General features: G+C 36.8%; 1 protein-coding gene across 1 annotated transcript in view; it reads right to left on the minus strand.

Moving 5' to 3' along the window:
• The window catches only part of ARHGAP32 (Rho GTPase activating protein 32), a 183,221-nt gene that overhangs the window by 27,084 nt on the left and 140,486 nt on the right, over nucleotides 1-15,651 (minus strand). Inside the window, exon 11 of the mRNA XM_054579450.1 lies at nucleotides 4,603-4,752. Within this exon, the coding sequence (XP_054435425.1) occupies nucleotides 4,603-4,752 (150 nt within the window). The remainder of the gene's footprint in view (nucleotides 1-4,602; nucleotides 4,753-15,651) is intronic.

The raw sequence follows: 15,651 nt of genomic DNA on the forward strand, positions 1-15,651 counted from the left end.
AAATTCTACAGGAAAAATTCTGTCTTTTTCTCCAGGTCAGAGAGAGGAAACTGGGTCCTCTTCAACCCAGATGAAAAAGCCAGGTTTCGTTCTCGGGGCAGTGGCTCCCAGGCCAGGAGGACCTTGGTGAAATGCCACCTATTAGAATGTGCATCATGATTTTTGGCTAAGAAAATATGATTACCAAAAGGAGGTTATTTGGGCCTTGTTTTTTGTTTTTTTTTCAGTGTGCTCTTATTATAATACCCCTGTTTGTTTCAGCTATTGTAAAACAAATATTGTAAAAACAACAATTTTTTTAAAAAACTCCAAATAAAGAAATCCAGGATCCAGGATTTCCTCACCTTAAGTTTTAAAATATATTTACTATTTTGTATCAAATATAGTTTTATCTAGTTTCCTACAAAGTACTTGCTTTTTTTCAAAAAGAAATCTCATCGGAAATTTAATTTTCAGGAAATTCAGTTTCAAATTGTGCAACAAGTAAAACAAGTTCTAATAGAAAATCGATGACATCTGAAAACTCTGTGTTCCACTAGAATAAGTTTTACCATGGTTACAGAATGCATGAACACTGGAGTTATTAATTTTTTTTTTTAAATCTTGGCATCCATTGTCGCCTATTGAACTTACTAAGAATGGACACACACATCAGCAAACTGCCAAATACAACTAACTTGCTGAATTGATGTGTGAAAGCTAACAGGCATGGCAAACTCACTGGAAAACACTCCCTCATATTAATGATCATGTTCAAGCAAGGTTAAACCAAAAGAAATACAAAAGAAGAAAGACATACAAAAAGAAAAAGAAACAAAAAGCATTTGCCTCTGTAATTAAGAATGCCCAAGTAAACGACAAATTAGTCTGATCTATGCACAAAAACATACTGTGTGGAGATTTTTAAAAAAACTAAAAAACTCAGTTCTGTAAATAACTGTGATAGATAGACCTTTCATCAACTCAGTTACGAGCCCCGAGGTTTGTGGTAGCTGAACCTGGTGAGATCATCCTGAGTGGATTCTGGCACCGGGGTCACAAATAAAAGAGTTTTTAAAATGCCTTGCCAGGCTCCTGCATGAATTCATACAACACTCTGGGTAGAAGAAACAGGTCAGGTCTGCCTTCACTCCAGCAGAGAGGTGCTCGAAAGTCTAGAAAGTGTTACCCATATTCATTAGAAATAAGATTCAGAGAATGAGTCACAAAGCAAAACATTATACTGATATGGGCTTTCTTCTTAGAAAAATATGGTGCAAAATCTATTTTATATATTTATATTTTAAAGTCCCAACTAAAACAAGGTAACCATAAGGCAGAATGATTATACAGATTATATATCTAGCCATATTCTCCTCTCACAAATGTGTGTGTGTGTGTGTGTGTAAAACTGATGTATCATTTTTCCTCCTCAGGATTATTCTATTGGTTCTCACTTAGACTTTAAAATATTATATAGAATATACATTCAATTCTACGTGTTTTAATTTAGACTTTGAGAGAGCCTCTCTATATATATCTACATATACATACACACATATGGTATGACTGTAGTTATAGACTATATACAGTATTTATAAAGTATCACAATCTTTAAAAACTTCAATTTCTCACACATTCATTAAATCGAAGACAAACTAGTAAATCGGTTTAATATTAAAAACCATTTTCTTTCCTAATTAAAACTCTAGTTGATAAACTTAAAAGGTTTCCCTTTTTGTGTTAATTTGGTCTTTATTTGAATATTCAAATGATATCCTTCACATGAATATTTATTCTCCATTTTCACCATCTCCAAAGAGGAAATTATTTTAATATGCTAACTAGAATGTATCTGACCTCAGTCTTCAAGGTTTGTCACATGACGATTATACTCTAATGTCACAAATTAACTTTTTTTTCCTTTTTTTGTTTTTCTAATCACTTGAATAGACTCTCCTCGGGATCAGCCTTTAGCAGAGAGTTCTCTTCCAAGACTATAAATTCATTTCTAATATTCTTCTACTATTTTTTCTTCTTTTTAATTAAAAGCAGGAAAACACAGAAAAAAAAAAATCACAAAATTTCTGCATTAACACTCTACCATAATTATATTCATTTTATGTATCATCTAAGTATCCATACTTTTGAAAAGGTAAATTTAGTTACATTTTTCAAATTTCCACACTATATTCAAATTTACAATTTTAACAGTTTTATAATTTAAAGAACAATTACTCTGAAAGTGAGTATTCAATTTTTTTGCTTTCATACCTAATGCTATAATGAACATTTTTGTTTCTACTGAAATATAAACCTTAGGATAAATCCCTAAGGGGAATTGCTAAATGAACACTATAAAGCCTCTTGCTATAAAGTACCAAAATGTTTCCCAAAAAGCAAGTAATTCACGGAACTACCCAAAATCAACAATTTTTATCTATTGATAAAACTGCTGCTGTTCTTTAATAGTATTGGGTATTGTGAAAATTAGTAAACAAAGATCTCATTTAACAAAAGTCAGGAGCCTAGAAGAGAGAACTCTCACACATCTGTGCTTAACGCACACTACTGACCCAACAGGAGGAAACATACCTTGCATCTCCAAGACAAAGTGATGTTTTTTTGTTTTGTTTTTTTGGTCACAGGAAGTGATACTTTACTACCTCAGCAGGAGGAAGGGAAGACTCCTCCCTTCCCAGACAATGGGACACTGCCGTAAGTCAGCACATGCTAAGTCACTATGCTTCATACTTTTAGTTTCCTCCAGTGGACGCCAGGTTTACAACAGCCCCTCCCAAGTCCATAGAAAAAGCACTCTTCTCTCCTTTGTTCCGAATTGCAATTCTTTGTTGTTTCTGAATAAAGCTATTTTGCTGGAGAAATATGTAGCTGTCGATTTCATTATGATGAAGAGTATCATAATTTAGAAATGCAGCTTTATTATATTAATAATGTTTCTCAATATAAAATGGTGTCCCAAAATTACTTAAAGATACATTTCCATGATTACAACAAATGAGCCTACACACTTTGCTGTAATTTGTTTACTACCTAGCTCCTTGTGACAATTATGTTTTTATTTTTCTTCAGTCTTCTACTGAAGGGCTTAATTTTCTCACAAATGTGAATGATATTTTCATACACTATATTATAAGCATTTTATTATAGCCAAAAAAAGATGATTTTTCCTGCCTGTTGTATCTTTCCATTTGTTATTTTCATTACATGGAAATTACGTATTTGAGACTACCTGTTCCTTTATATTTTTTTAATATGAGAAAGTTAGCATCCCTCTTTGATCTCAAAACAAAATCATAACATATCAGCATTTCTACGAGCTTAAAACAGTTAACTCATTTATATATCTGGAATTTTCAGTGTGATAAAGTGAGAATTTTTTTTCAAAATTCCTATTTATCTCAAAATATATTTAATAAGTAACCCTTCCTCCTCATGATCTGTTTTTAAAACCATACTTTATATTGGTGGATTCTTATCTACAGTAAGGATTACTTCTGCACATTCCAACCTGTTTTATTCATACCTCATTCTCATTTTGAATAATTCTAGTTCTGAATAACGTTTTCAGTATCTAATAAAGGCGTATGTTTCATATCCTGTAACTGATTTTTTTCCCCCTACTACGCTCTTTGATATTCTCAGTGGCTTATTTTTCCACGTGTATTTAACTAGTTGCAAAAATAATTCTCAGGGTTTTTTGTCCTCCTTTTTTTGGTAACTGTAATATGTTCGCAATATTTTGGGAATAACACCTTTTATTGTTTTCTCTCAAGAAACATGGCATAATTTGCATTAAATTCATATTACAAGTACACTGGCTTTCTTTAAACAATGAGTACAGTCTTAATTTGAACTTGATTATTTATTGGTATTTATACTAGTTTTCATCAGTAGCCTTAAAAAGTACAATGGGTATTTTCCATCAGGATTCAGAATTCTACAAATCATCTATTTCTTGTACTTATCAACATTATAGGTACTTTGGATACTTCTTTAATATTCTAGCTTCTCTACAAGAACTGGTAGAGGAAAGGGCTATTTTTAAAAAATCAAAGGAAAATCTCATTTTTGCTTTCTTTCTATCCATTCATTCCTCTTCATCGATTCATCCAACCACTGAATTCTTGAGTCAGAATTCGATTTACAAAGAAAAGAATTAAAATTTTTGGCTATAAAACTTGGGAAACTAGTCTTGGTATTTTATAGCCTCAAAACTATGACTATATTTTTTAATGAAGGAACATTAAATAAATATTTTAGAATAAAATGTGAGAGGGGAAAGCTGGCTGAGAACGGTGTTGGGACATATATAAAAATAATGCAAACTGATAGTGCTATTGTACTCTTTATATAAATGACTTACCTTCCTCCACAGACCAGAAGTATCTCTGATGGCCAAAGCACATTATTAGACCTCTCTTTATTCTCAGCTATCCCCAGAACTAAGAGAAGGACCTGAGAATGCTCAACACACGCTGCTGAACTTAAATGAAACAGATATTATTTGCCTAATCTATGCCATGATTGGTTCTCAAAAATTAAAATGAAGAGGTTAGAAACTGAAATTATAAGGTTATAAATTTTAAATGTTATTTTTACCTTCAAAACCAGAATTCAGAAGGTGTTCCCCGAGGTCACAACCAAACACCCTCTCTTTCAAGATTCCCCGCTGCTTCAGCTTCTGTTTTGTTGGGCGAGACTTCATGAATGTGCGTAGGAAAGTAATGAGCTTGCCGTGCTTTTTAGACACTAAAAAAGAGTAATAATGGGAAAACATTTTAGTTGTAAGCAAGAGGCTATGTTTTTATGTAGTGTGAAAAGAAAGGGAGATCTCAACAGGCTGACTGCAAAAAAACCTATTAAATGTACACTTCATATTTCATAGGAAATTTTCAGCAGAAGTTTAGGAAACAGCTACTTTTAAATAACATCACAATTTTGCACTTCTTACCAGTAAGTGATCTTGAAGGGAGTGTGAGCAAATATAAGTATTGCCATCTGTGACTTCTAGATCAAGCCTGGTAAACCAGCCATTTTCCCAACGCACTCCTATGGGTGCTATGGGGTTATGACTGGTGCCTGAGTTTTACTCTAATGCACTACCTTTGGAGGTGTTCCTAATAAGTAAGACTGAATATGGTGTAAAATATGTGGCTTTCCTTTCTAGTTGATTTCTAAAATATTTTACTTGGTGGTTAGAAATTTTTATGGCACTTATAATCTGGAAAGTAAAACAACAACAACAAAAACCAACTCCCTCTTTTCATTTTATTATGGACAATCCCATTATGATACAGAGCATACTTGTCAAACGAATTATTGTGTAAATACAAAACAAAAAACCATTAGATCTTTATTAAGATTCAACTACAGTATACTAAATATCAATATATAACCTTAAATCTTTTGTAGATCAAGGCAAAAGATAGGTAAATTAATACATAGTAAAATATTTCCACTGACTGGTATATTAGAAAGATAGCAGTGAAAGAATTGAATGCAAACAAATCCCTAAGTGCAGCTTACAGGGTAAATTATTCTAAAACTCAACATACAAATATCCTAAGCCCAGAGCTTAGTTGCTGGACAGAAGGCTAAGCCGCATGGCCTTAATCCTGCCCCTCAGTTTGCAGATGATCACTGGGAGTGACTGAATCCTACGAAAGATTCCTGCCTGAACTCAAATCTTAAATCTCTTGAACTGATGAAGCCTCCTACAAAAATTCTGTCGCCAAGATTAACGTGTAGCCTAGACGGACCGGGTCAGACCAGATAGGGCATTTGCCATCAATACCTTTTCATTTTATGGGAAACGCTATTTCAGGCATAAGCATCTCTTTTATGAACTGTACAGGGGTAACTGACTGTATAACGGGCTTGTCCATAACTGAGAGGTTTCCTGAAACACGGGACTGTAACTGCTAAAACCAGGGAGGTCCTGGGCAAAGCGGGTCAAGGCAGTCACCCTGGACTATACACAGATTAAGTGGGAAACTTATTTTTTGTGTATCCATTATTAAAATACACTTACAATCATCAGTATAATTTTGATGCTCTCTCTGACATGCTCTGAGATTCTGGGTGAACTGCAGCCGCACTGGTATCAGGGGTTCCTTGCAATATGATTAAATGACGTGGCTCAGTTACCTGCTAGTGAGACACTCAGAGCCCACTGGGTGACTGCAGAAGTGTGTCCCAAGCAGCCTGTCGCTTCGTTAAAAGTTACTGGACTTGCAGGGCTTTTACTCTCCCCCAGTTCCTAGCGGAGTGTGTGTTATGAATCTTCGTTAAAAAGTGGCCATCGAACTATTTCTGTTCACTCTCATTGTCTACATAAACTTTAAAATGATTTTGACAAGATGTACAGAAAATGCAAGTGAGTTTGGTTTGTAATAAATTCAACTTAGATATATTTTAATATATTGACATTATAATTATATATTTGAAAGAATTTTAATTTCTACAGTATTTCCACCTGGAATCAGGGCATGTCATCATTTTTTTTAAACCTGTTATATTTCTCAGTAAAGTTTTCTCATTTTCTTTATAAACATATACATCGCACATATGTCTTGTTAGGGATATTACTAGGTATTTTACATTTTTTTAACTTGTAGAATACTCTTCTCCAATTATGATCTTAACTGGCAATTACTGGTATGCTAGAAAATAAGTTCTTTATGTATAGCTCACATCTAATTATTTACTAAACTCTCAGCAGTTTTAGAAGGATTTTAGTTGATCCTTTTGTATTTCATGGATCTATAATTGTGTCAAAGCAGAGATGAGATAAAGTATTTCTGATAGAAATAATTTGATTTTTTTAATTGTAATAATTGGCCAGAATTTCCAAGATCCATGTTAATGATAGGCATTCATATTTAGATGCCGAATTTGATGAAAATATCTGCTGAATTTGACACTGCATAAGATATATATGTGAGGAAGTGTTCTTTTAATCTCAGATTTTCAAGAATGTTGCAAAAGAATGGGAATTGAATTTTAACTATTATTCACTCAGCAACAAATACGCAAGTGCCCGCGATACCAGAAACTGTTCTAACTCCTGAGATCACAGTGGGGACAGAGAGACGGGGGCTCTGCCACCAAAGAGCTCACTGAGGGGAGCAGACAACAAGCGATTCAACAACAGTAAAATACTCAGCACTTATTTTACACGTACTAAGTGCTGGCAATTGCACAAGTGTGTATATTCATCAATCATTCATTTCTCAGAGACCCCTAAAAGGAAAACACTATCATTATCCCTGTATTTTGATGAAGAAGCTCAGCCGCAGAGTGCTAACTAACCTGTCCAAGGTCACAGAGCTAAGACTCAAAATCGGGTGGTCTAGCTCAAAACCCACGCTCCTGGCCACTATACAATAGTGCTCAAGTTCACACAGCAAGGCAATATCAGATTGCTTTTAACTTCTAGTAAGGAAACAGAGGAAGCGAAGTAATAGCGACAGGGGAAAGAAACTACATTGAATAGGGCGGTCAGGAAGATCGGAGGAAGTCACATCTGAACTGGCACATGGGAGTGTAGTTACCAGCAAAAAAGACAGTAGTATGAAATGACAGTAGTAGGTTGAAGGGGTATATATACAAAAGCCAGGTGCTAGAGGCCTAATATAGAGTTTGGATTTTATGTAATGAGAACACACTGACGGAACAGTTTAAACATTTTTTGGAAGGTTACTTTAAAAATAAACCAATATATGTGTTACAAACCCAAATGTGCATTAATAGGGAATTGGCTGAATAAACTATAATATACCTGATACAGAGGATATTACTGTTTGGCTTTTTAAAAAAGTACATTCTCTTCCTTACCAATATGAAGTAATGTTCAGAAAATATCAGTCAAAAAGGAAGGTAATATAAACTCTGAGTTGGAAATGTGAACACGAACTCAAAATTAAAATTAAAATACGGTCATATCAATGACAAACCGCATATACGATGGTGGTCCTGTAAGAAGGACCCCTCAAGAAAATTCACAGTAAAGGGGTTGGCAGAAGCTTTTGCAGACCTCAACAAGCTCCTTAAAGAGTTCGAGAACATGGCCCCTAACAACAAAAGGTTTCTATTGCTAGAGAGGAATGTTCATGGTACATTACCTGCTTACCTGCAATCTATGATGAAAAAACAAAAAACAAAAAAAACCACCAAACAAGCAAACCACCATGGTCATATCTCTTAAAAGAGTGACACCTCCTCAAGAAGAGCCTCAGGCAGGTCCTTAAGAAGCTATTTCAGAAAGTGGCACTGTTATCACAGATGGCAGCTCCATGCGTGCTACTGCCCCTGAAGACCTTCCAGTGGGACCGGATGTGGACGCGGAAGTCAGCGATATTCATGACCCTGGCGCTGTGTAAACCTAGGATAACGTGTGTGCTTGTCTTCGTTTTAACATTTAAAGAGTAAAAAAATAAATAAATAAAATATTTAAAAGTAGAAAAAGTTTATAGAATAAAGATGTAAGAAAATATTTTTGTACAGCTGTACAATATTGTGTGTATTTTTGGCTAAGTATTATTACGAAAACGTCAAAAAGTTAAAAAAATTACAAAATTCATAGGGGACTCCACGACGGTGGCAAAGTGGGTGGTAGTTACACTCACCTCCTCCCAGGACCACGGCAAAATTACAATTAAATTATAAAACAGTCAACCTGGATAACCATCCGAAGGCTAAGTGAACAGAAGTCTTATAACTAAGAATATACAGAAGAAGCCATGTTGAGACTGGTAGGCAGTGAAGAAGCGAACAGGGCAGGACTTGCACGCGCTGTGGCAGCTGAGAACCCGGAGGGATGTGGCAGCTGCAGATGTCTACCCTGAGGGGCACAGGGTCTCAATCTCACTCCGGGCTCCTCAGCCAGAAGCACCAGTACCAGGAGGAGGTGCCTGCCTAACATTGGGTGTGAAAATCAGTGGGGATTCTGCCTTCCTGGGTGAGAAGGGAGATTTTGCTGGACACCTAGGTGCCCTATTAAAAGGGCTGGCACGCAAACCCACGCTCAGTAGCACTTACCAAGGGTTCTACTTTCTGCAAGACCTGGAGTCATACAGAAAGAGATTGTGGTATGTGGCTGCAGGGAGAGGCTTGAGGGACAGCCGCCAATGTTCCTGTGCTGAGTCCCTATTTCACACTGCCCACAGATGCCATCTTTCCTGGGTTGGGCACTTCCCTCTGTATCGCATCAGCGTGGGGACAGGCACTAGCCCTACCTTCCCAACTCCCTGGGGTCCCACCAAGCCAAGGTCACAGCCTGCAAAGGAATCTGCTGGCTGCAGTCAACCTGGGCCTGTGCTGCTGTCTTCCTTTAAAAGCACTCAGAAAATCCAAGGAAGCTCAGAGGGTGTCAGAGACACACAGGGAAAGACTAGTTTTATGGCATTAGCCTGAGGTCCATGTTTTCCTGCCTGCCAGACAGGCACCACTACTCCTGTGCAGAGCGCGCCTTCCGCATCACCAAATCTTAATCTGTCTTAGTCCAATGAACTCTACTGGCTGCACCCTGACAGCTCCCGGAGCCCTGAGACTTTTGCTGAGTAGCCTCAGATCCAGCTCTGGCACCAAGTTTCTATCTGTGTTAACCTGGTGAAGACCTGCCACCCCTACCTGAAGAATCACTGAGAAACTGGCTCACACAACTTGTGAACCAAGAGAAGCTCCTTCAGCAGCTGAGCTTAACAGTCAGCCTGCAGGCGGAAGCTGATCTTATGGTGTCTTGGTCCTTTTGCTGACCTGCCCTAAGCCCGTTACTGGTTGAAGGTGACCTTGGGACACAGTTTGACTGCTCCCACACACACTCATGGCCCAGCAAAGGCAGTGACCAACTGTGGATCACTCTGTAGCTCCTAGGCAGCGTCTGACATTGACTTGAACCAGAGACCCTCCCAAGGGGCTCCGGAACAAACACACCCTATGGCTGGCTTCAGACTCCATCAGAGCATGACTCTATTAGCTCCAAAAAGGCACATCCAAAGCAAAAGGAGGATCCGGCAGGCACCAGGCGCTGCTGCCGCAAGTGCTGCTTCCCAGGGGCCACCTTTACACAGCAGTTCTTACGTACAAGGTGGTCAGGGTCAATTATCAGTCAACCAGCCTGGAAGTGAACCCCACCCAGACAGGCCAACAGCAATCAAGATTTAACTACAACAGGAGAGCTCACATAATCCACAAAGGTGCACTGCTGGGTTATAATGCTCCGGTGATCTGGGGAACTGTGCCTACATGACACTTACAACATAAAACCATACTGCCACCCCTGTGAGACGGAACGGATCTAATAAAAACGAAACAGAGTCAGCCAAAACAAAGAAACTTCCACCAAATGAACGAATGAGAAATTCCAAGAGAAAGAACTAAATGAAATAAAGGCGAGCAATCTACCAGACATGGAGTTCAAAACAATGGTTATAAGGATGCTTGAGGAACTTAGGAAAAGAATGAATGAACTCAATGAAAACTTCAAAAAAAAAAAAAAGGAAAGAAAAGAAAGTAAGCATTAAAAAGAACATAAAAACCATAAAAAAGAGCCAGTCAGAAAAAAAAGAATAAATATATGAAAAGAATACATTAGAATGAATCAGCAGCAGATTAGATTTAGCAGAGGACTGACTCAGTGATTTGAAAGACAAAGTTAGAGAAAACACCTAATAAGATCAGCAAAAAAGAAAAAAAGAATTTTAAAAAATGAGGGTAGTTTAAGGGACATCTGGAACAACATTAAGCATAACGATGTGCATCATAGGGATACCAGAAGGTAAAGAGCGAAAGCAAGGAATTGAGAACCTATTTGAAGAAATAAGGACTGAAAAATTCCCTAACTTGGTGAAGAAAAAAGACACAATTTCAGGAAACAGTCCCAAACAAGATGAACTCAAAAAGGCCCTTACCAAGACACATCACAATTAAAATGGCAAGGATTAAAGACAAAGAGAGCTTAAAAGCAGCAAGACAGTTACCTACCTACAAGGGAGCTCCCATAAGACTGTCAGCCTATTTCTCAACAGAAGCATTATCAGGCTAGCTGGACTGGCACAAACTAATCAAAGTGAAGAAAAACAAGGACTTACAAACAGGACTGCTATACGTAAGAAAGCTATCACTTAAAATTTAAGAAGAAATAAAAAGAATCCCAGGAAAGAAAAAACTAAGTCCGTATTACAAGAAATATTAAAGGGACTTCTTTGAGAAGGAAGGAAAAAAACAAAAAGAACATGAGGGAAAAAAAAGAAAAACCCTAAAATTAAACGAAGCATCTTCTCCAATCACAACAGTATAAAACGAGAGATCAATTACAAGACAAAAACTGAAAAACACACAACACACGAAGGCTAAAAAACACATTATTAGACAGTGAATGGGTTAACAATGAGTTCAAGGAAGAAATCCAAAGAGATCTTGAGACAAATGAAAATGAAAATACAGCCACCCAAAATCTATGCAAAACAGAGAAAGCAGTCCTAAGAGGGAAATTCATAGCAATACTCCAGGAACAAGAAAAATCCCAGATGAATAATCTAACCTTATATATAAGGGAACTAGAAAAAGAACCACCACCAAAACCCAAGAGAGCTGAAGGAAGAAAATAAAAAATGTCAAAAGTGGAAGTGAAATAAAGTCTAAAAAATACAAAACAGCAATGAAATAAAGAGGTGATTCTTTGAAAAGATAAACAAGATTGATAAACTTTAACCAGACACATGAAGAAAAATGAAAGGACCTCCTAAAATGAGATAAAAGAGACGTTACAACTGATACCACAGAAATATAAAGGGTTAGAGATAACACTATAAACAATTATTTGCCAAGAAATTAAACAATCTGGAAAATAAATAAATTCCTAGAAACACAAAATCTCCCAAGACTAAACAAAGAAAAAATGAAATCTACAAAAAAAAATGGATTTCAATCAATGATATCGAAGTAGCCATCAAAAAAACTCCCAACAAACAAAAGTCCTGGACTGGATGGCCTAATAGGTGAATTTTACCAAACACTTGTCAAAACAAAAACAAACCCTAACACCTATCCTTTTTAAACTATTATAAAAAATTCAAGAGGAGAGATGATGCCCAAGCTCATTTTGCAAGGCCAGCATTACCCTAATTCCAAAACCAAATAAAGCACTATAAAGAAAATTACATGCCAATATCCCCACTGAACATTGATGCAAAAATCCTCAACACAACACTGTATTTTGCCATGTAAAATGCACACCCATGTTTTTGACCCAAACTTTCAGGGGAAAAAAATCTTGTTTTATATTTTAATTCAATTTTTATTTATATTTAGATATGTATTTTTTGTATTATAAAGGAATTTTAGCATTTATTTTTGAACACATTATAGTTCAAAAATAAAGCCAGCATCATCTGTCTTACCAAGTGGATAACAACTGGCATCGTCTGTCTTACTCTGCAGATAACAATATGTTGCGCTCCATCTTATTTCGCTGAATGGTTGGCCGGAACTGCTTTCATTGCAAGTTCCTCTTAAATTCAACGAAATCGATTACCGTATTCCAGAGTATTATTTTGCATATGGATATTGTTACTGCTTTCTAGAGTTACACTTTTAATTCACAAGCGTAAGTAAAAGAATGAAAAACATTTATATAGATACAGAATGAGTACTACCCATGTATAACATGCACCCTTATTTTCCCCTCAAAAATATGGGCAAAAAACTGTGCATTATACATGGCAAAATATGGTACTATTGTAGCAATCTGAATTCAGCACTACATTAAAAAGATCATACACCATGAGCAAGTGGATTTATTCCTATGATGCAAACTTGGTTCTGTATCCGCAAATCAATTAACATGATACACCACATAAATAAAATTCATGATAATATCAATAGCTGCAGAAGAAGCATTTGACAAAATCCTCCACCCACTTATAATAAAAACTCTCTGCAAAGTGGGAATACAAGAGACATATCTCAACATAACAAAGGCTGTATATGACAAACTCACACCTAACATCACACTCAACTGGGAAAAACGAAAAGCATTTCCCTTAAAATCTGGAAAGACCACTTTGTAAAGGATATGAGTGTCTAACCACTATGCTGTATACCTATAACTAATATAAAATAATATTAAATGTAAACTAATTGAAAATAAAATTTAGAAAAGTTTACAAGGTAAAAAACTTATCATTTGCTATGGTAAATTATTATTGAATAAAAATTTCTTTTTATAAACAGCGCAGCCAAAGCGTACCGTGTTTATGAAGTCTACAGTGGTGTACAGTAATGTCCTAGGTCTTCACACTCACTCGCCCAGAGCAACTTCCAGTCCTGCGAAGTCCATTCATAGTAATTGCGCTATACAGGTGTACCATTTTATCTTTCACACCTTGTTTTTGTTGTACCTTTTCTATGTTTAGATAGAGAAATACCACTGTACAATTGTCTACAGTAGTCAGTACAGTAACATGCTGCTTGTAGCCTAGGAGCGATAGGCCATCCCACAGAGCTTAGATGTATAGTGCACTATACCAAAGTCTGTGTGAATGCGCTCCATGATGTTTGCACAACAATGAAATCGCCTAACAATGCTTTTCTCAGAATGTACATCCATCATTAGGTGGAATATTTTCCCTAAGCTCTAGCCACTGAAAAGGCTTTGAAACAATGACATCCCAGTCGCAATGAACGCTTTTGGTTTCAGATCTGGGTTTCTAAATATTCCCCAATAAAATCCACCAGGACTGCTTACAGTAACACCTTTTTGCAAGTGGACAGTAGGAAATAGACAAGGTGAGACTGGAACATTTTGTTGCGACAGAAAAAAGCAAGGGAAACGCCCATACCCATTAGGAGCCATGCCAAGAGGACCGAGTTGGGCACACACTGGGAAGCTTTAGGACATCATAAAGATTCAATCATCCCATAGAGTGACTATAACCTATTATGAAACATCAAATAAATAAAAAATGTAAGTCCATAATAACAGCCCCCAGAAGAAAGGAAGGCGGGAAGGGAGCGACAGCTTCCAGCACTAACAGGGACAGACCCATTAAACAACTGCATGCCTAGATTTCCATAGTGAACAGGATCCTCACTAGTAGAGAAAAAAACATGTGTACTTCTTTCACATGGATTAGCAATATCGTATCTGGAGTTATTGACTGGAAGTAATTATATATTAACCAGGAAATATGCACATGCACAATTCCATGCTGCCTGCTAGGATGCAGATTTGTGATTGTGCTCCTCCAGCCGAACTCTCATACCCAACCACGCACACCGGTGAGCGGCAGCCCTTGAAGAACGGGCCTGCCCGCCTCTGCGAGTGGTGTGCAAAGGTCGGCTCAGGGACAAGGAAACCTGGCTGCCCTCTTCAGTTAAAGGCTGTTTATTTTTCCTAAATAATGACACAAGACTCAAGTAAAGGCTCTACGGTAACACAAAATTAAGACCCGTGGAAAGTGTCATTAGCAACTCTGCCCTCATTTGGTACCTGAGCGTTCTAAGGGTTCTGGGCAACCGCTGACGTGTGTGAAACCTGGCTTCTACTCTGTGTGGCCAACTTCTGTTACCTTTCCAAAAGCACTGCTAAATAAATTGGGGACTTTAAATCTGAACTTGTAATACTTGGCAGGGGTGGCCTCTCCCTAACAATCTATATTCCAGTCTGAGATACTGTAATAATTAATATCCATAATGGTGACTAGAATATCATCTTACGTGACTACTAAGTCCTCAAAGAAAGATTAAGCTGCACTGTACACAGTTCGTGTTGCTGTTATTTAGTACAAATGGTGTGCTAGCCCACTGGGATATAGCTGTGGCCAAAAGTTCTGGCTGGCATTCATAATTAAATAATCAATCATCTGTCAAGATAAATAAATTTTACTGTATTTGAAATGTACACTAATATAAACTAGTTTAAACTAATATAAATATTAATGTTAGTTATACTCAAATATACTTCCCAATATTAATGTCTCTTCATATTAATCTCTTTATAATTTTTCATTTCTTAGACAATAAAATGGCCAAAACAAGCTTATTTTTAGACACCTACAATGTCTCCCACACATTGCCTCTGAGCAAATGAGAAAACGGGTTTGTAAAATTATCTTTTGAGGAACAGAATTCTGAAATACTAGCAATAATATCATAAGACTTCCACTGAAGGATGTAGAATAGGTGTGTGGTTTTGGGCAGTTAAGTGCTTATAAAAATATTTCAACAGAGGTGCATGAAATGCAGCTCTGAGAGTGTGAAGGTTAAAGTCTACAAATATGCTGGGTTAGAGAAACAAACATGATAATCATGGCATTTCCATCGGTAACACACATCAAAAATAAAACACAAACGATACCTAGATAAAAGCAGATCATACCATTTTACAGTCCATTTTCGCATTCTAGAGTGAAAATACAACATATGGTACAATGTCGCCTTCTTCCATGTTATTTAGACAATATAGATTTTATATCTGCGATCTGTTCAAACCTGAGGCAAACCCAACAAAACCAGTCTTTCCAGCAGTTAAAAGCTCTGGCAGTATGACACAAAACTTATCATCTCCAAGGCAAATCTTTATGACACCAATAACCAGTTTATGGGGATACATTAAAAACATACAGCTTAGTAAGCCATAGCGAACTT

The sequence above is a fragment of the Pteronotus mesoamericanus genome, unplaced genomic scaffold (assembly GCF_021234165.1).
Source record: "Pteronotus mesoamericanus isolate MK-2021 breed Mesoamerican mustached bat unplaced genomic scaffold, CSHL_Meso_final contig_53, whole genome shotgun sequence".
In the NCBI taxonomy this organism is placed as follows: Eukaryota; Metazoa; Chordata; class Mammalia; order Chiroptera; family Mormoopidae; genus Pteronotus; species Pteronotus mesoamericanus.